The sequence below is a fragment of the Oncorhynchus masou genome, chromosome 5, assembly GCF_036934945.1.
Source record: "Oncorhynchus masou masou isolate Uvic2021 chromosome 5, UVic_Omas_1.1, whole genome shotgun sequence".
NCBI lineage: Eukaryota > Metazoa > Chordata > Actinopteri > Salmoniformes > Salmonidae > Oncorhynchus > Oncorhynchus masou.
The window spans coordinates 76411436-76434112 of record NC_088216.1 but is presented as its reverse complement, the minus strand read 5'-3'; the positions used below and the strand labels follow the sequence as shown (position 1 = coordinate 76434112).

Below are 22677 nucleotides of genomic sequence, written 5' to 3'. Positions count from 1 at the left end.
AGTGCTTCCCCTCAGCCTGTAGGCTTTAGGTCTCCTTTATGGGTGCTTCTCCTCACTATGTGTTTACAAGTGTTTTAATATACAGCATACACATTTCATGAAATGATGAATATGATGAACTAAATTGATTCAGAGGACATTCGCCTGCGACATTATAAAAAAATAAACCAACTTAGCTCTACTTTAAATGAATATAAACTCTGATTATGAAATGGAGATATGGTTGGGTAAAATTATGCTTTCACAGTATCCTATGGATATGAATGCACAGCTGATTTGAGCAAAACAAACATGTTAATTGCTTTGTTATCCAACCTAATAAACGTATTAACTGCTCTGTTATCCAACCTAATAAATGTATTAACTGCTCTGTTATCCAACCTAATAAATGTATTAACTGCTCTGTTATCCAACCTAATAAATGTATTAACTGCTCTGTTATCCAACCTAATAAATGTATTAACTGCTCTGTTATCCAACCTAATAAATGTATTAACTGCTCTGTTATCCAACCTTATAAACGTTTTAACTGCTCTGTTATCCAACCTAATAAATGTATTAATTGCTCTGTTATCCAACCTAATAAAGTAGAAGGCCCATCAACATAGTTTTTTTTAAATCACATTTTTCGGGATTAGTTCAAACTGTGACTCTATCATGCGCCTTAATATTATGATTGGCTTTTTGAAATATCCCGAACTGATTTTCAATATTTTCTCTCTTAGGGGTGGGGGGGGGGGGGGGGGGCTGTCTGAACATAATGCAACCAGTCAAATTGCCTGTCTGAACATCATGATGCAAATAATTGTCTTCCCCGGACGGTTACCTCTAAAATACTCCCCTCCTCAGCAGAACTTCCTTTCAGTCACTAGAATAGTATAGCTATCTTCAAGGACATTCCGTTCCCTTCCGGCTACCCGGATAAGGCACTAAATAAACTTCAGTTAGTGCTAAATACGTTAGCTGCTAGAATCTTGACTACGACCCCAAAATTTGATCAGTGCTAACTTCCTTCCCTGCACTGGTTTCCTGTTGAAACTTGAAATGGGTCGGTTGAGCTAAAGTAGGTTAATGAGATGAGCATGAGTTTGTAAGTAACAAGAAAATTTCCCAGGACATAACACATGCCTGATATTGGCAGAAAGCTTAAATTCTTGTTAATCTAACTGCACTGTCCGATTTACAGTAGCTATTACAGTGACATAACACCATGCTATTGTTTGAGGAGAGTGCACAGTCTTGAACATGAAAAGTTATTAATAAACAAATTAGGCACAGTTGGGCAGTCTTGATACAAAATGTTGAACAGAAATGCGATGGTTCAATGGATCAGTCTAAAACTTTGCACATACACTGCTGCCATCTAGTGGCCAAAATCTAAATTGCAACTGGGCTTTCTCTTGTATTTCAAAGATGATATTACAAAGAAATACAAAATAACAGTTGTTTTTTTCTTTGTATTATCTTTTACCACATGTATTGTGTTATAGTCCCGTACATTCCTTGGTACCAAATGGTACCAAGAATATGCATATCCTTGCTTCAGGGCCTGAGTTACAGGCAGTTAGATTTGGGTATATCATTTTAGACGAAAGTATAAAAAAGGGGCGGATCCTTAAGTGGTTTAAGTCATTACTGAAGATTAATCTCTTGAGTAGGTCCTATGATTGAGTGTAGTATGGCTCAGGGGTGCGAAGGTGAACGGAAAGGCAATGGAGCGACGAACCACCCTTGCTGTCTATGCCTGGCCGGCTCCCCTCTCTCTACTGGGATTATCTAACATTATTACGGGGGCTGAGTCACTGGCTTACTAGTGCTCTTCCATGCCGTCCCTAGGAGGGGTGCTTCACTTGAGTGGGTTGAGTCACAGATGTGATCTTCCTGTACGGTTTTGTGCCCCCCTCGGGCTCGTGTGGTGGAGGAGATGTTCGTGGGCTCTACTCAACATGGTCTCAGGGTAGGACGTTGGTTTATATCCTTCTAGTGCTTTGGCAAAGTGGGTGGGGTTATATCCTGCCTGGTTGGCCCTGTCCGGAGGTATCGTCGGATGGGGCGACAGTGTCCTCCGACCCACCCCTGTCTCAGTCTCCAGCATCTATGCTGCAATAGTTTATGTGCCAGGGGGTTAGGGTCAGTCTGTCATATCTGGTGTAATTCTCATATCTGGTGTCCTATGTGAATTTAAGTATGCTCCCTCTAATTCTCTCTCTCCCTCTCTCCCTCCCCTCCAGGAGCACCTGAGCCCTAGGATCATGCCTCAGGACTACCTGGCCTGATGACTCCTGGCTGACCCCAGTCCACATGCTCGTGCTGCTGCTCCAGTTTCAACTATTCTGCCTGTGGCTAGGGAACCCTGACCTGTTCACCGGATGTGCTACCTTGTCCCGGACCTGCTGTTTTCGACTCTCTCTCTACCGCACCTGCTGCCTCAACCTCTGAATGCTCTGCTATGAAAATCCAACTGACATTTACTCCTGAGGTGCTGACCTGTTGCATCCTCTACAACCACAGATTATTATTTGACCCTGCTGGTCATCTATGAACATTTGAACATCTTGAAGAACAATCTGGCCTTAATGGCCATGTACTCTTATTATCTCCACCCGGCACAGCCAGAAGAGGACTGGCCACCCCTCAGAACCTGGTTCCCCTCTAGGTTTCTTCTTAGGTTCCTGCATTTATCTAACCACAGCGGCAGGTATCCTAGTGATTAGAGCGACGGGCCAGTAACCGAAAGGTTGCTGGATGGAATCCCTGAGCTGGCAAGGAAAAATCTGTCGTTCTGCTCCTGATCAAGCCAGTTAACCCCTGGGCGCCGAAGACGTGGATGTAGATTAAGGTGGCCCCCTGCACTTCTCTGATTCAGAGGGATTGGGTTAAATGCAGAAGACACATTTCAGTTGAATGCATTCAGTTGTACAATTGACTAGGTATCCCCCTTGTAATCTAGGGAGTTTTCCTGCCACTGTGCTTCTGCATTGTTTGGGGTTTTCTGCTAATGTAAAAAGGGCTTTATAAATACATTTGATTGATTGCAACCCTTTAAGAAGATATGGAACTAACCCCTCCAGCATGTTCCTATATGGAAATAACTATTGCCCCCTCTGGAAACATCAACTCTCTAACAAGTGCAGTAGCATCCGCTTACCTCCAGGGCTCTCCTCTTGCTAGTGAGCAGCTTGGCGATGTCTCGTGCCACCCTCTCCACCAGGTCCTTGGGATTGTTCCTCTTGATGTCAAACTGACTCTTCTTCTCATTGTAAATCTACAGAGAGAACACAGGAGTCAAAGATTAGTTCAAAATGTCTGTCAGTTTCTGATGTGAGTCATGAGAGCCACGTAACACTGGCCATTGCTATGCTTTCTATTTTCAACATAGCACACACACACTTAGCAGGTCATTTCATGTAGCTAATAGGGCAGAGCTGTCCTTATTGACAGTGCACCCTAACCAGCCGACGTCTGTGGGGTAATACCAAGCCAGCCACTAAATGCACACACAAGCTAAATGTCCAAGATCCCTTAGTGAAAAGTGATAATGAACGTAATAGGGAGAGACAAAGACAGAAGCGCGTGACCAGAAACGAGAACAGGGGCGATGACAGCCAACCAGAAGCCAGAATCATGACAGATGTTTGTCCACACAGAGAGGCTGTGCACATCTTTATGGGCTCAGGCCAAAAGTAGTGCTGCATTATAGGCTATAGGGATATACTGTAGGATGCCATGTCAGACCCAGCCAGAGAAATGGACTCTTCTCCCAGTATCCTCTGTTTCACCTGAACAAGTAGTCCTCAGCAGTGGTTCTGGGTCTGAACTCTGGCAGGCAGACATGCTCTGTGGTCCACAGCAGGCCACGTCCCTTGGGTTTAAAACTGATCCCGACTGCCATATAAAGACACTACACTGTGGTGCAATACGGCACACTTTCACACTGCAAAACCACCCTCACTCTGGCTTGGTGGGCTTGTAGTACACTCTTAGAAAAAAGGGTTCTAACAGGATTATTCAGCTGTCCCTATAGGATACCCCTTTTTAATTCTAGGTAGAACCCTTTTTGGTTCCATGGAGAAACCTCTGTGGAAAGGGTTCTACATGGAACCAAAAAAGCTTCTTCAAAGGGTTCTGCTATGGGGACAGCCAAATAACCCTTTCAGGTTTTAGATAGTGCTATTTTTTAAGAGTGTAGGACTATTTCACAAGCCTTTTTTCATGTACAGTTGATGCGATTAGACTACGTACATTGGGGCTGAGTAAGCTATGTGTAATAAGGAGAAAGCAATGTGTGGGAATGTGTTTTGATGATTAATACATTTACATACTCTCTCTTGATTGGTGCATTAATAAAAGTGAAATTACAACCACAGAAATCTGATTTACTTCCTCTTGTACTTCCTGAAAAATTGTAGAGGGGTAATATTTAAGGCCCGTGGAGGTGTGGTATATGGCCAGTATACGGGCTTTTCTTAGGCACGACGCAATGCAATGCCACAAACCCCGAGGTGCCTTATTGCTATTATAAACTGTTTACCAACGTAATTAGAGCAGTATAAATACCCGTGGTATACGGTCTGATATTCCACGGCTGTCAGCCAATCAGCACTCAGGGTTCGAACCCCCCAGTTTATAAATAACTATCATTAATAGGAGCTATTTATATGCTGAGATTTACGTGTTTTGTGTGCCGCGATTAGAAGAGGAAAATGTCAGCCTCCATCACCATGATCCATCAATGTCAGGCTAAAAGGTAGGTGTGCAGAGAGGCAGCCAGTAAAATCTGAACTCATCATGAGGGGCCACTGTGGCTCGCGGGTCTGCGTAGCCACATCCATACCCACACATGCAGTCAGAGCTGGCCCTAGCCTTTTTGGGGCCGTACGTTACATTTTGTTAGGGGACCCCGCCTCTTTGCGAGCAAAAGATTGATAGCGGAGAGACTTTTGAAAAGAAATTCATCTCCTGCAATTCTACACATTTTACCATAGGGTGGAGATAAATGTTTTCAGATTTGAATATGATATTTGAGTTTAGCCGGCCGCTAGACTAACTTACCAATCCAAAAAATGATTGGCAGACATGGGCTAATTGAGTAACTGCTGATCCACAAACAGACTTCGAATGGATCCGCAGGCCTACAAAAGGGAGGCCAGGCCTGCGGGCAACCAGTTGCCCACTCCTGGCCTATATTGTCTTGTTGTGTCTGGCTAAATGGTCAAGAAGAGTTTTTATTCACCTTTATTTAACCAGAAAGTCAGGAGGTGAGAAGAGCTTTTTCCCAGTGGAGATATAAACATACTGCTGTAGGTGTATGGAAGCAGAAGATCTGGACATACTGCTGTAGGTGTATGGAAGCAGAAGATCTGGACATACTGCTGTAGGTGTATGGAAGCAGAAGATCTGGACATACTGCTGTAGGTGTATGGAAGCAGAAGATCTGGACATACTGCTGTAGGTGTATGGAAGCAGAAGATATGGACATACTGCTGTAGGTGTATGGAAGCAGAAGATATGGACATACTGCTGTAGATGTATGGAAGCAGAAGATCTGGACATACTGCTGTAGGTGTATGGAAACAGAAGTATGGACATACTGCTGTTTATGACTCAGAAGATGAATGCTGTAGGTGTATGGAAACAGAAGATCTGGACATACTGCTGTAGGTGTATGGAAACAGAGGTTCTCTCCTTTATGACTCCTGTATGTGAATGCTGTAGGTGTATGGAAACAGAAGATCTGGACATACTGCTGTTGGTGTATGGAAGCAGAAGATCTGGACATACCGCTGTAGGTGTATGGAAGCAGAAGATATGGACATACTGCTGTAGGTGTATGGAAGCAGAAGATATGGACATACTGCTGTAGGTGTATGGAAGCAGAAGATATGGACATACTGCTGTATGTGAATGGAAGGTGTATGGAAACAGATATGACATATGTGCTGTAGGTGTATGGAAACAGAAGATCTGGACATACTGCTGTAGGTGTATGGAAACAGAGGTTCTCTCCTTTATGACTCCTGTATGTGAATGCTGTAGGTGTATGGAAACAGAAGATATGGACATACTGCTGTAGGTGTATGGAAACAGAAGATCTGGACATACTGCTGTAGGTGTATGGAAACAGAGGTTCTCTCCTTTATGACTCCTGTATGTGAATGCTGTAGGTGTATGGAAACAGAAGATATGGACATACTGCTGTAGGTGTATGGAAACAGAAGATCTGGACATACTGCTGTTGGTGTATGGAAGCAGAAGATCTGGACATACCGCTGTAGGTGTATGGAAGCAGAAGATATGGACATACTGCTGTAGGTGTATGGAAACATTGGTTCTCTCCTTTATGACTCCTGTATGTGAATGCTGTAGGTGTATGGAAACAGAAGATCTGGACATACTGCTGTAGGTGTATGGAAACATTGGTTCTCTCCTTTATGACTCCTGTATGTGAATGCTGTAGTTTTAAATCAGACAGGTCTTTCTATTCCCCAGATGTTCCTGTGTTTCCTTCATTCCGTACTTCAATTACCCACCCAGGAAAAGTCATTAGCTACCTGCACTGCGTAACTCACTGCGTAACTCACCAATGCACTGACACACACACAGTGTGTGTGTGTGTGTGTGTCCCCTCAAAACCACAGACCAATAATCAGGTGAATGCGTACTGTCACACCCTGACCTTAGTATTCTTTGTTCTCTTTATTGTTTTGGTTAGGTCAGGGTGTGACATGGGTGATGTATGTGTTTTTAACTGTCTAGGGGTTTTGTAGGTTTATGGGGTTGTTTACCATCTAGGTGTTTATGTATGTCTATGATTGCCTAGATTGGTTCTCAATTAGCGGCAGCTGTTTATCGTTGTCTCTGATTTAGGCAGTCATCTTCTTTGGGTATTTCGTGGGTTATTGTCTATGTCTAGTTGCCTGTATCTGCACATTTGTAGTATAGCTTCACGTTCGTTTTTTGTGTAGTTTGTTTAGTGTCCGTCTTCGTTAAAATATAACATGTATTCAAATCACGCTGCGCCTTGGTCTCCTCCATTCAACGAACGTGACAGAATTACCCACCATAAAAGGACCGAGCAGCGTGAATGGGAGGAACAGCGCTTAATGGAGAAATGGACCCGGGAGAAGGACGAATGGGTAACAACCTGGGATGAGATTGAGAGTTGGTCGATCGATCCAGGGAGAGTGCAAAAGCCTGCATGGGATTCTTTGGAACAGTGCGAGGAGGGATACAGGAGAATGGAGGAACGGCGAAGATATAAGGGTACACGGCTAGCACGGAAGCCCGAGAGGCAGCCCCAAGTCAGGTAGGAGACCTGAGCCAACTCCTCGTGCTTACCGTGGGGAGCGTGCAACTGGTCAGGCACCTTGTTATGCAGAGATGCGCACCGGCGCTATATTCCAGCTCCTCACATTGGCCGGGCTAGAATGAGCATCCAGCCAGGACGGGTTGTGTCAGCTTTACACTCCAGACCTCCAGTACGCCTCCACAGCCCAGTACGTCCTGTGCCTGCTCCCCGAACCGCCCTGAGGTGCGTGTCTCCAGCCCAGTACCACCAGTGCCAACACCACACACCAGGCTTCCTGTGTGTCTCCAGAGCCCTGTACCCCCTGTTCCTCCTCCCCGCACTCGCCCTGAGGTGCGTGTCTCCAGCCCGGTACCACCAGTGCCGGCACCACACACCAGGCCACCAGTGAGCATCCAGGGTCCAGTACTCCCTGTTCCTGCTCCTCGCACTTGCCCTGAGGTGCGTGTCTTCGGCCCAGTACCACCAGTACCGGCACCACGCACCAGGCCTACAGTGCGCCTCGCCAGTCCAGAGCGTCCGGCAACCGTACCCAGTCCAGAGCGTCCGGCTACAGTACCCAGTCCAGAGCGTCCGGCTACAGTACCCAGTCCAGAGCGTCCGGCTACAGTACCCAGTCCAGAGCGTCCGGCTACCGTACCCAGTCCAGAGCGTCCGGCTACAGTACCCAGTCCAGAGCGTCCGGCTACAGTACCCAGTCCAGAGCGTCCGGCAACAGTCTACAGACCGGAACCTCCTACGACGGGCCACAGACCGGAACCTACCACGGCGGGTCGCAGTTCAGAACCTACCACGACGGGTCACAGTCCGGAACCTACCACGACGGGTCGCAGTCCGGAACCTACCACGACGGGTCGCAGTCCAGAACGTACCACGACGGGTCGCAGTCCGGAACGTACCACGACAGGTCGCAGTCCGGAACATACCACGACGGGTCGCAGTCCGGAACATACCACGACGGGTCGCAGTCCGGAACATACCACGACGGGTCGCAGTCCGGAACATACCACGACGGGTCGCAGTCCGGAACATACCACGACGGGTCGCAGTCCGGAACATACCATGACAGTCCGGAACATACCACGCCGGAACCCGGAACATACCACGACGACCGGGTCGCAGTCCGGAACATACCAAGGGTTCACAGTTCGGAACATAACATACCACGACGGGTCGCAGTCCGGAATATACCACGACGGGTCGAACTCCGGAACATACCAAGACGGTTCACAGTTCGGAACATACCACGACGGGTCGCAGTCCGGAACATACCAGTCCGGATCCGCCAGAGTCTCCCTCCAGTCCGGATCCGCTAGAGTCTCCCTCCAGTCCGGATCCGCCAGAGTCTCCCTCCAATCCAGAGGCGCCACTCACTCACAGAAAGATATATATTTTTTTGTTTGTGAAGAATCAACAACAAGTGGAACACAATCATGAAGTGGAACGACATTTATTGGATATTTCAAACTTTTTTAACAACCCAAAAACTGTAAAATTGGGTGTGCAAAATTATTTAGCCCCCTTAAGTTAATACTTTGTAGCGCCACCTTTTGCTGCGATTCCAGCTGTAAGTCGCTTGGGGTATGTCTCTATCAGTTTTGCACATCGAGAGACTGACATTTTTTCCCATTCCTCCTTGCAAATCAGCTCGAGCTCAGTGAGGTTGGATGGAGAGCATTTGTGAACAGCAGTTTTCAGTTCTTTCCACAGATTCTCGATTGGATTCAGGTCTGGACTTTGACTTGGCCATTCTAACACCTGGATATGTTTATTTTTGAACCATTCCATTGTAGATTTTGCTTTATGTTTTGGATCATTGTCTTGTTGGAAGACAAATCTCCGTCCCAGTCTCAGGTCTTTTGCAGACTCCATCAGGTTTTCTTCCAGAATGGTCCTGTATTTGGCTCCATCCATCTTCCCATCAATGTTAACCATCTTCCCTGTCCCTGCTGAAGAAAAGCAGGCCCAAACCATGATGCTGCCACCACCATGTTTGACAGTGGGGATGGTGTGTTGTGGTTGATGAGCTGTGTTGCTTTTACGCCAAACATAACGTTTTGCATTGTTGCCAAAAAGTTCAATTTTGGTTTCATCTGACCAGAGCACCTTCTTCCACATGTTTGGTGTGTCTCCCAGGTGGCTTGTGGCAAACTTTAAACAACACTTTTTATGGATATCTTTAAGAAATGGCTTTCTTCTTGCCACTCTTCCATAAAGGCCAGATTTGTGCAATATACGACTGATTGTTGTCCTATGGACAGAGTCTCCCACCTCAGCTGTAGATCTCTGCAGTTCATCCAGAGTGATCATGGGCCTCTTGGCTGCAACTCTGATCAGTCTTCCTCTTGTATGAGCTGAAAGTTTAGAGGGACGGCCAGGTCTTGGTAGATTTGCAGTGGTCTGATACTCCTTCCATTGCAATATTATCACTTGCACAGTGCTCCTTGGGATGTTTAAAGCTTGGGAAATCTTTTTGTATCCAAATCCGGCTTTAAACTTCTTCACAACAGTATCTCGGACCTGCCTGGTGTGTTCCTTGTTCTTCATGATGCTCTCTGCGCTTTTAACGGACCTCTGAGACTATCACAGTGCAGGTGCATTTATACGGAGACTTGATTACACACAGGTGGATTGTATTTATCATCATTAGTCATTTAGGTCAACATTGGATCATTCAGAGATCCTCACTGAACTTCTGGAGAGAGTTTGCTGCACTGAAAGTAAAGGGGCTGAATAATTTTGCACGCCCAATTTTCAGTTTTTGATTTGTTAAAAAAGTTTGAAATATCCAATAAATGTCGTTCCACTTCATGATTGTGTCCCACTTGTTGTTGATTCTTCACAAAAACATACAGTTTTATATCTTTATGTTTGAAGCCTGAAATGTGGCAAAGGTCACAAAGTTCAAGGGGGCCGAATACTTTCGCAAGGCACTGTATATGTTTTTGTACTGTCTAGGGGTTTTGTAGGTTTATGGGGTTGTTTACCATCTAGGTGTTTATATATGTCTATGGTTGCCGAGATTGGTTCTCAATTAGAGGCAGCTGTTTATTGTTGTCTCTGATTGGGAACCATATTTAGGCAGCCATCTTCTTTGGGTATTTTGTGGGTTGTTGTCTATGTCTAGTTGCCTGTGTCTGCACAGTTGTAGTATAGCTTCACGTTTGTTTTTTTGTAGGTTGTTTAGTGTCCGTCTTCAATAAAAATACAACATTCATTTATATCACACTGCGCCTTGGTCTCCTCCATTCAACGAACGTGACACACATGCACACACACACACAAACGCCATTTGAGAGGAGGGCATTTCTCAAGGTGGAAGAAGTCATTAACACATCATCTTATTAACCCATGAAAACAAGAGGGAAGTTTTCCCTGCTCCATTGACACACTACAAACCCTGACTCTTTTAAAGTGATTTTCCAAAGTTGATTTAAAAACCACGTCAAATTTGTTTTAAAATCAATATTCATTCTCTAGTCCCTGCCGCTGAATACTTATGTAAATGTGATATTTCAGTTTTTATTTGCTAACATTTCTAAAAACCTGTTTTTACTTTGTCATTATGGGGTATTTTGTGTAGATTGATGAGGAGAAAAAAATGAATCCATTTTAGAATATGGCTGCAACGTAACAAAATGTGTAAAAAGGGAAGGGCTTTGAATACTTTCTGAATGCACTTTAAGCAACATAGACAGATGAAGGTAGACCTGCATCAGTAGCCTTCGAGATTTCACACTTTATTCTCCTCGTTTTATGAGATATACTGTACATTCATTATATCTACTAGACTGCAGCTAGCACCCTCTTCTGGACAGTCACATACACACTGGGCATGTTGTACCATTGTCTTAAGCCTCACTAGACTATATCTCGATCTGGATCTATGTGCACAAACCTGTCTGAGTGCTTGTAGTGTACTCTGCCTGCAACTCAGCAATAACAGCCCAACACAGACAAATGAAGTGGGATCATATTGTACTGTGCTCGCAGCTCTGACAGATGCCAGCACCACGGAGAGAGAGGGGGATCCAGGTACTGTATCTCTATGGGGAACACTCGCTAATGAGCAGTCCTTGGCTGAAGCTCAAATGGCACCCGATTCCCAATGTAGTGCGCTACTAGAAGATTCTAGAAGAACCACACAACTAGTCTGACGACGGCTAGAGCCCTCTCCCAGGCATCCAGTTACATGTAAGTGGAGGTTGGTGGATCATACAGTATTTGGAAAGCAATATGTTTGGGATAGGGAAACACTTGGTACCACAAGTAAAAATGCTAAATTGAACATGTTCAATTGTCTATGAATTTATTTAGCTAGATATTTGCATACAGTACTCTGTGCAGTTTTCTTATAAAGTCATACTGACACGCTCTCAGCAGCATTCGTTATATTCAAATCCAACCCTTGTCATCACTTGTGAATTATTTGTGGATCTATTCAGAAAGGGAAAATTGCATACAGTTGAAATTGGAAGTGTTGGAGGGGGGCATGCTGTATGTATATCATAGCAGTGTTGGAGGGGGGCATGCTGTATGTATATCATAGCAGTGTTGGAGGGGGCAAGCAGTATGTATATCATAGCAGTGTTGGAGGGGGCATGCTGTATGTATATCATAGCAGTGTTGGAGGGGGCATGCTGTATGTATATCATAGCAGTGTTGGAGGGGGCATGCTGTATGTATATCATAGCAGTGTTGTATATCATAGCAGTGTTGGGCTGTATGTATATCATAGCAGTGTTGGAGGGGGGCATGCTGTATATATCATAGCAGTGTTGGAGGGGGCATGCTGTATGTATATCATAGCAGTGTTGGAGGGGAGGGGGCAGGGGGCATGCTGTATGTATATCATAGCAGTGTTGGAGGGGGGCATGCTGTATGTATATCATAGCAGTGTTGGAGGGGGGCATGCTGTATGTATATCATAGCAGTGTTGGAGGGGGGCATGCTGTATGTATATCATAGCAGTGTTGGAGGGGGGCATGCTGTATGTATATCATAGCAGTGTTGGAGGGGGCATGCTGTATGTATATCATAGCAGTGATGGAGGGGGCATGCTGTATGTATATCATAGCAGTGATGGAGGGGGCATGCTGTATGTATATCATAGCAGTGATGGAGGGGGGCATGCTGTATGTATATCATAGCAGTGTTGGAGGGGGCATGCTGTATGTATATCATAGCAGTGATGGAGGGGGCATGCTGTATGTATATCATAGCAGTGATGGAGGGGGCATGCTGTATGTATATCATAGCAGTGATGGAGGGGGCATGCTGTATGTATATCATAGCTGTTTCGGAGGGGGCATGCTGTATGTATATCATAGCAGTGTTGGAGGGGGCATGCTGTATGTATATCATAGCAGTGATGGAGGGGGCATGCTGTATGTATATCATAGCAGTGATGGATGCATGCTGTATGTATATCATAGCAGTGATGGGGGGCATGCTGTATGTATATCATAGCAGTGATGGAGGGGGGCATGCTGTATGTATATCATAGCAGTGATGGAGGGGGGCATGCTGTATGTATATCATAGCAGTGATGGAGGGGGGCATGCTGTATGTATATCATAGCAGTGATGGAGGGGGCATGCATGCAGTGATGGAGGGGGGCATGCTGTATGTATATCATAGCAGTGATGGAGGGGGGCATGCTGTATGTATATGTATGTATGTACAGTGATGTGACTGAGTCATGTCTATGATGCCCGGACAGTTTCCTGGATATGACCGTAATTAACACAGCAGAGGAGGAAACTGGCAGTTGTGGTGGCTCTGCAGTGTGGATCGGGCCAATGGAGCCGGTTGGTCGCAACACTAGCACAGGATCTGAAAGAGTTGGCATGCCAATCCAAGCCAATATGCTCACCCTGGCAGTCATGAGAGTGACACACACATGTGTGGTGCACTCACACACGGACGATTAGCTATGATAACTGGTTGCTGTGTGCCAAGCTCAGAGGGTGTGAGTGTAAACACGCAGATGGAGAGTAGGGTGTGGTGACACTCCAGAGAATCTCTGTTAAAACAGGACTCTCTCTGCTCCATCTTTATCCAATCAGAGAGCCACCGTTCTCTGCTTGTCCAATCACAACTCAGCATCTCTTCCCCTCCGTGACTCTACTCCCGCTTCCTAAAAAAGAGTTGTGAAAGCTGCAAAATCATTTCAAACACCTCTATGTTCGCTATCTCAGAAATCCTCAAATGATTCTGCCATCAACACAGTCTAAATAACTCCAAAGAGAAAAACTATAATAAATAAATAAAAAGGAAAATTATGTTCGGCTCCCACTTTGTTGAAAAATAGAATTTTGTTTGTTGGGGCCTTTCTACTGTTTGCTCTGACAGCAGCCTATGTCTGTGTCTAAGAGACAGGACTGCTTATTGCTCTGTGAAGTCAGCCACAATAGGAGGCATCAGGCTGGTGCCGGCTGAGGGTGACAGAGACAGATGCCACATCATTAAGGAATATTAGCGGGCTCTGCCGAGCAGACCGAGCCAGTATCCACAGGCCCCGGGAACAGTTCAATAAGGGAGAACACAGGCAGGGAGAAATAACGGCACGACACGGCACCGCACAGCAGCCCCCCAGAGGAGCTCGATAAGACACAACAAACCAGGACCGCCAAGACCGACCGTCAGAGTTCAGTAAGACTGAGAAGACAGAACAGTCAGGGATGGCTGGCACTGGAGGCACGACCGTCCAGAGGATTTTAGTGAGACCGAACAGGAGAGTTGACTGCTATGGTGGCTGGCCTTAATGTGTCATTCAGAGTGTTCTGCTTTGTTGTTGAGTTGGGGGGGACACTGTCACAAAAAACCTTACAAGTATGTAAGTGCAGAGAGAAAACATCACAAAAAAACATACATGGTAATATAAATACTGTAGGCCTATCCACTCTGTCCAACTCAACAGTAATCCAAGCCAGAGTGATCAACTGCAAAGCTACTGGTTCACTGAGTCAAACAGCCTGAGCATGGTGCATCACAGGAAACAAAAGCTAAATATTTACACACACTAGCCCTGAGGGATAGGCTTATATTAGAGACACAGAGGAAGAGAACGAGAAAGAAAGAGAGAATGAGAAAGAGAGAGAACGAGAGAGAACGAGAAAGAACGAGAGAGAGAGAGAAGGAGAGAGAGATAGGAGAGAGAGAGAGAGAGATATGAGGACATAGAGGGAGAGAGAGAGACAGAGAACATGATGTGTAACATGATCAGAGGGACTGTCAGCCAGGATAAACAAAATACACAAGTCACACACCCACACGCACACCTACATGCACACACTCATAAATATATATATACACACACACACACACACACACACACACACACACACACACACACACACACACACACACACACACTGTCTGTATGCCAGCCAGCCAGCTGGAACTATGCTGCTACTGAACAACCTCTAACACTACCTGACTGATACTGTACTGAACAACCTCTAACACTACCTGACTGGTACTGGACTGAGTGTAATGATAGGAGAGCTCCCTGCATACCTGTCTGACTGATACCTGCCAGGGCTCATTCACACTCACATTATGGTATGAGTCCATCTCTTCTGTCATACCCTAGCCTTTAGCATAGTCCAGCTGCTAATCAGGCTTGACTTTAGAGCAGCTCCTAACTTCATTCAGATGTCACTCTAACCCTGATTCAAATGAAACTCCTCACCAGTGTGAATAGACCGTCTAATATCACCTGGCAACCAAGACACACACAAACATAGACTGACAGACAGACAAACACAAACAGAATGACAAATGGGGCCAGATGGACAGATGGACAGATGGACAGATAGACCTGCAAACACTTACTGTAACTACTCTATGGCTCTTCATTCATTGATCACTTCAGCAAAATCAAAAGGTCATAGAGATTAACATACAGTATTCAACTCACCATACTGGCCCACAGCCAGCCAGTCAGCCAGACAGTTACTAACTCCCAGCCAGACAGAAAAAGGAATCAACCCCTTATTTTGAAAGAGTATCCAGAGAGAGAGGGAGAGAGCGAGGGAGGAGAGAGCGAGAGAGGAGAGAGAGAGAGAGAAAGAAAGAGATAAAGAGAGCGAGAGAGAGAAATATGGAGCAGCAGTCTCCTCCTCTCCTCTCTTCACCATCCTTTCTCAGGTTATTGGTTATTCAGACAGAGATAAATTACACTCTTTTCATTAACTTGCTGATGGTACGGAAAAGTTTTTTTTCACCCAGTAGATTTTCTCAAATAGACAGCAACAGAATATACTCTATAATGCTCTATAATTCTTTCATCCCCTCTTCCCTCCCACTCTCTCAGCATCCCACTCTTCATCTTTCTCTCTCGCTTATTCCTTCCCAACCCAGCATATCATTTACAGTTTTTTTCGATTGCTAAACGACAGTGGACACAACTGGAGTCACATGTGCAAAACTCTAACTACAGTCTGCACAGCAGCAGTTCATGTGGACCAAACTCTAGTTCGTTTTTCACTGCTTGAACACAGTTTTCAAAACTCTACACACTTATCCCATGACTTTAACCACAACCTGCACAACACTGTAGATTTACAGCACTTTGTTCAAATGCTAACACACTGCTGTCAAAACTGTGAACCACACATTCAAAACGGAATAGATTTCAGCCTTGTGCCTTTCAAACACTGCTGATTGCAATTTCAGCTGAAAGGCTAAGCAGGTGTCTTGTTTTAGACTTGTTAGTGAACACACACACATATTACAGTATATATAGGTAGAGCTCAGAAAGACTCATTTTGGAAATGGAACAAGGAAGATGGGTTCGTGGAGGGAGAAGGGTGGCAGGGAGAGGGCGGATGCGTGGAGGAAGACAAAGAAGACAAAGAGCTGTTATTTCAGATGAAATAAGGGCTACACTTATAGACCATGTCGTGAACCATGTTCTCTCATTGAGAGAGGCAGGGTTGAGGGTGCAACCCAATCTGCAAAGATCCACAGTGGCATCTGTAATGCGAATTTTCCATCATACAAACAGGTGAGAGTTACATCCTTACAGTAAATGAAAACATTACAGGAATCTATTTTGTATTGCAATTATAAAATATTTCCACAGATATATATTACAGTAAGTTTGAATGTAAAATATATTTTTACAACAGGACCCAAAGGCTGCCCCCAACAAGGGGAAGAGGAAAAATATTTTCAGATGCGCAGGAAAATGCTATTGTTGACATGGTTGTTGTCAACAATGCAATAAAACTGCGGGAGATTCAAGATAGAGTGCTGGCTGATAATGATATATTTGAAAATGTTAATTCTGTCAGCACAACAACTATTGCTCGAGTCCTAAAGAAACACCAAGTTACAATGAAACAGTTATACACTGTACCGTTCGAGAGAAACAGTGAATGGGTAAAAGAGCAAAGATACCAATATGTCCAGGTAAGACGTCTGAGGTTACGTACACAGCTATACAAAATATTTACAGTAAAAAAAACACTCGCATTTCTACAGTAAAACTGTGCACTTACTGTTTTTCAGAGAGTAATGGAGGTGGAAGCACTGGAAAGACCACATTCATTTGTATTTATCGATGAAGCTGGATTTAACCTTGCCAAAACACGGCGCAGAGGAAGGAATGTTATAGGTCAAAGGGCCACTGTGGAGGTTCCAGGCCAAAGGGGGGGAAATATCACCATGTGTGCTGCAATGGCCAATGATGGTTTGCTTCTCAACACACCACTCATTGGCCCATACAAAACAGAAAGGCTTATAGCTTTCCTAGAACAGCTCTATGCTCAGCTAGTGCCAGCAGAACAGGGGGAGCCAGTAAGAAACCCCCAAATTTTTGTCATAATTTGCGATAACGTTGCTTTTCACCACTCTGCAGCTGTCACAGATTGGTTTGCAGCACATCACAGATTTATGGTTTTGTACCTGCCTACATATTCACCCTTCCTCAACCCAATAGAGGAGTTTTTCTCTGCCTGGAGGTGGAAAGTGTTTGGTCACCACCCACATGACCAAATGTCTCTTTTGGAAGCCATGCATGCCGGATGTGAGGACACGAGTCCAGAGGACTGCCAGGGATGGATAAGGCACTCCAGAAGGTTCTTCCCCAGGTGCATGGCAAGAGAAAACATTAGATGTGATGTTGAAGAAAACCTGTGGCCTGATGCTAGAGAGAGGCAGGATTAGCCCTTCAATTATTTGTTCGAATTACAGTATGTACTTTTAGTTTCTACCTTTTTTTCTCATTACTGTAATTCCGTAAATTACTACAGACTATTGAAGCAAACTGCTAATTTTCATTTACCTTAAAGAATTGTTATGTTAAAAAATAATAATAAATCATGTGAAAGAATGTCACTCTTTTCTTTGAAGAAAATATTACTTTGTATGAATTCACTGAAATTGTTCAAACTGTAAAGATGAAAAGTTTGTATTTTCTGTATTGGTGTTTGATGCTAGTGTTTTTACTCTCAGTGTGTTCTGAGTGACAGTGTGTGTTATCTCAGTGAGGGTTGTGCATAGTGTTTGGCTGCACTGAGCGTGTTTTGAGCCATGTGTTAAGAGTTGTGTTGCTTGGAATGAGTTTTGCAGGTGATGTGAACTGTTTAGCTCAGGTGACTGTTGGTAGTGCAGACTGTAGTTAGAGTTTTGCACATGTGACTCCAGTTGTGCCCACTGTCGTTTAGCAATCGAAAAAAACTGTAAACAGCAGCCCATACACTGTCATGCTAATGGCCAGCCAGAATCCATATCCAACACACAATCATAAAAATGTTATCTTCCATCCTGTCACATTAGACCACAGTGGGCGCAGCATAGTAAAGCGCCCTAGTGTGTGTGAGTGTGTGTGTGTGTGTGTGTGTGTGTGTGTGTGTGTGTGTGTGTGTGTGTGTGTGTGTGTGTGTGTGTGTGTGTGTGTGTGTGTGTGTGTGTGTGTGTGTGTGTGTGTGTGTGTGTGTGTGTGTGTGTGTGTGTGTGTGTGTGTGTGTGTGTGTGTGTGTGTGTGTGTGTGTGTGTGTGTGTGTGTATGTGTGTGTGTGCGTGTCAGGGCTGTGCTAGCCCTGCTGAGGAGGAGACATGGGCCTGGGGGCTCTCTGTTTGGCGTCTCCTCCACTTCCTGCTCATCTCCCTGATTACTGCTCCACTTCCACACCACTGATGAAGGCTGGCACCTGTCCATCACCCTGACTGAACGCTCACATCTCAACGCTGCTGCTATCAACACAGAGCCTCGCTCATCACTCGCTTCGTCTATCTATCACTCTGTCCCATCATTCGCTTCCTCTATCACCCTGTCTCTGTCTCTGTCTGGACTCTCCTCCTGACTTCACCATCTCATCTGGTCTCCTCCCTGCTTCTCAGACCTATAGTCCACCTGTCCATTTCATTGGCCATATTACTAACACCTTCAGTCAATGTGTTTGCACGAGGTCATTGTACAATCGGGACAATGTAATTGGGTTAACAGCTGTCATTATCTGGATGTACTGTTTTCATCTGACTGGTTTCTGACCAGGCTGTCATTATCTGACCACAGTGACCATGGCTGCATCTTTTACCAATACAGTGCACTACTTTTGACCAGAGCCCATATGGGAATAGTGTGCCATTTGAGAGGCAGCCCATGACTGTCCTTCTGCTGTTACAGTATGTCCCAGTAGCAGGATGGTCTCCAACAGTATGTTTGAACTCTCTCCTCTCTGACTTCCCATCCCGGGTCTGTCTTGGTAACCTTTCCATTCCCAAAACCCCTGAGCAGGTTTAAACGTTTTGCTATAATATAGCACTCACTGCAAATTAAAGTAGCTGTAATCCTTAATCTCCATAGTACGTTCCCCTCTGAAAAAAACATCAGGAAATACAAGATAAGTAATGAGATGAAAGTAAGCAGTTAACAATGGAACAAAAAATGGATTGGCTGAATGTTGGGGCGGATTTCATAGCTAGTGGTATTATAAAACTGGGAGAGGAGGTCAGCAGAGCAACATTATGTAACTGAGCTGGGGAATATTGTGGTGTTAGGAGGATCCACAATATCACAATAATAGCCTTACACTCCAGGCCCTAAAATACTTCAAACCACATATTACACGTTCATAAGCATATTACACATTCACATTATGTTAAATTATTGCTGGTTAATTTGTGTCCTTTTAATCCATGAGTAATGACCATGAATATAGAACTAGAAAATGGTTTGTTCATATAATATATTCACTGTTCAGTGGAGGTCTGACATCATAAGCCTGGCACCCACCTGATAGACAGTTATTATGGCAGCCATTTTGTGCTGCCACTGCCACACTCAGCCTAAATCTCACTGTTCACAAAGGAGGGTGAGAGAAGGGACATTTCTGAGACAATTTAACACAGAGCGGATTACTTCCAAATACCCCAGAGTGAACATTTAACCCCTGTGCCTTTCGTAAAGTGACACAGGGATTTTGACTGACTCAGGGACTTCGTTTCACCTCCCATCGGGGGAGGGAGAGAAAAAGAGAGAGGGAGAGAGAAGAGAGAGAGGGAGAGACCACTACAGTATAATGTCCTGTAGGCTTGCCCTTGGTTGTACCTCGGCTCCACCCCCTTCCCCTCCTCCAGACTGCAGCATGTGCTGCTGTCTGCTGGGGCTGACAGAGAGCAGTAAGTAATTACACACAGAGCTAGGCCTAATTACACCACGACGGCTCCCCGTGTAACCTGCCAACAGGGTCACTGCTCTTAAAAGTGATGGCATTACAGGACCAGCCACACAGACCAGGCACAGGAGATAAGGAGTTTTAACACACCATGCTAATGTGTGTACTACTATAGAATGTGTATAGACTATGTTCCTTTTCCTGTCGAAGGGGAAGTAGAGATAAGGTATAGACACCCACATAACCTTCCAATAGAGATGTCTACCACCACCAACCCGTGGTTCTCTAGCCGCCGATGGCAGAGTGATGCAGTAAACTGGACAAGTTCACACTGAGAGGAGATAATATCCTCATATTGAACACAGGGCCACTTTTACACCTCGCCAGACAGTCCCCCTTCAAACTGACTGTTTCCATGGAAACTTGGCACTTAATGACCGATAACAGAAAACAACCTGAAAAAGAGAGAGAGTAGAGAGGGAGAACGAGAGGAGAGAGAGAGTAGAGAGGGAGAATGAGAGGAGAGAGAGAGAGAGTAGAGAGGGAGTACGAGAGGAGAGAGAGAGAGTAGAGAGAGAGAGAGAGTAGAGAGGGAGAACAAGAGGAGAGAGAGAGAGTAGAGAGGGAGAACGAGAGGAGAGAGAGAGAGTAGAGAGAGAGAGAGTAGAGAGGGAGAACGAGAGGAGAGAGAGAGTAGAGAGGGAGAACGAGAGGAGAGAGAGAGAGTAGAGAGGGAGAACAAGAGGAGAGAGAGTAGAGAGGGAGAACAAGAAGAGAGAGAGAGTAGAGACAGAGAGAGTAGAAAGAGAGAGAGAGAGAGAGAGAGTAGAGAGAGAGAGTAGAGAGAGAATTAGAGAGAGAGAGAGAGAGAGAGGGAGAGAGAGAGAGAGAGAGAGAGAGAGAGAGAGAGTAGAGAGAGAGTAGAGAGAGAAAGAGCGAGAGAGAGAGAGAGAGAGTAGAGAGGGAGAATGAGAGGAGAGAGAGTGAGTAGAGAGAGAGAGAGAGTAAAGAGAGAGTAGAGAGAGAGTAGAGAGTGAGAGAGTAGAGAGAGAGAGAGAAAGAGAGAGAGAGAGTAGAGAGAGAGTAGAGAGGGAGCATGAGAGGAGAGAAAGAGAGTAGAGAGAGAGTAGAGAGAGAGAGAGAGAGAGAGGAGTAGAGAGAGAGAGAGAGAGAGAGAGTGAGTTGAGAGAGAGAGAGTTTTGAGGTTTAACACAAATAGTATTAACACAAATATTGGCACACTGCCTTTTCAGAAATTACACAACGAATGTGTCCTTCTTAAATAAACATACATTAATACATTAAATAAAAAATAATTTATATTCAGCTTATTACATCAACAAAACATTGTTTCCCCTCGTCCACAAAACATACCGCTCCTTCATAAGTCCATGTCTCCTCCAACAATGGGAGGTATTTTACAGCCGAGAAGAACTCAAAATCCACTTGTAATTCTCTCTTTTACTAATCCTTTAAAAACACATCTTACATCCTTACTATATCCCTTATCTATCTTATTTTTCCTACTCAGAAAAATTTATATTTTAGCTTGACCCAAAATAAAATTTAACAGTTTACATTATCTGTTCTGTTGCTTACTATATTGAAACCCCGAAATAAAAACAGTGTTATTGAAAATCTCCCCTACAGCTGTAAACAAAGACTCTAGTATTTCGAAGAGAGGCTTTATCCTCTCACACTCCATCAAACAGTGAACAATTGTTTCACTTATATTACAAAAAGGACATCCATCTCTAATATCTGAATTAATGACATACAAAAACCATGCAACACCCTCCATTGCATATCACCAGTCCCCTTTTATAACGGTGGCTTGTACAGTGCTCTCCATGCTGGCTTTACCTTGTAATCAAGGTCCAGTTTTACCCTCCAAGAAGTGTCTTTTCTATTTTTCAATGTATCTTTATTTAAAACCTTGACACGCCCCCTATATAACTCCTTCCCATTCACCTCATCCAAACCCACCTCTTCCAACCCTCTCAGATACACTAATAAAGCCTTTCTGTCTGACTCTGGGATATTGGGTGTAATCCCTAGTCTGGGAAATGGGGCATCTTCATCTTGTGCCTTTTTGTAGTAACTGGTGATGATAATCCACTCTTCTGCTGACAGAGCCTTCCTGCAACTTTCCAGAAGTTGTCCGAAAATCTTTCCAAACTCACCCCCAATGTTCACCCGTCCTCTATCCATTAATGTGGGCCCAGCCATGTCCATTAACTCCTTAGGGTGATGATTTTACCCTTCACCAGCATCTTGAGAAATGTGGAACAGCTTCAGTTGTACAATCCAGTCTTGCCCCATACACCAGAGGTTCCTCCAGCAGCCAATGCACTGACTCAGCCTTCGTGCTTCTGAACACCATCATTATGCTCCAAACCCTAAGAAGGCCTCTGTAAAATGGAGGTTCTCCATCACTAGAAATCTGGCTACTATCAACCAAAAATAAATCCTTGTTTAAATCTAATCCCCCTATCTCCTGTAATACCAGGCCTACCACCACTCTCCACACCACATTTTTCGGTCCAAAAAGCAACCTTTGGATGAACTGAAACCGGAAAGCAGCAGCCCTACTAGCAAGATGTACAAGTCCCTGTCCCCCCTCCTCTTATGACAAATACAAAACACTTTGTGGAACACAATGATATTTATCCCCAAAATATCTACAATAATTGCCTGTAACTTGGCCAGAAGGCCTGACTGTGGCTCTAAACATGGCAACCG

General features: G+C 44.7%; 1 protein-coding gene across 2 annotated transcripts in view; it reads right to left on the bottom strand.

The window, feature by feature from the left end:
* Window positions 1-22677, bottom strand: part of LOC135540277 (voltage-dependent calcium channel subunit alpha-2/delta-2-like) — a 308846-nt gene that overhangs the window by 212878 nt on the left and 73291 nt on the right. For both annotated transcript variants that reach the window (XM_064966836.1, XM_064966837.1), the window contains exon 3: window positions 3149-3265. In XM_064966836.1, coding sequence (XP_064822908.1) covers window positions 3149-3265 — 117 coding nt within the window. The remainder of the gene's footprint in view (window positions 1-3148; window positions 3266-22677) is intronic.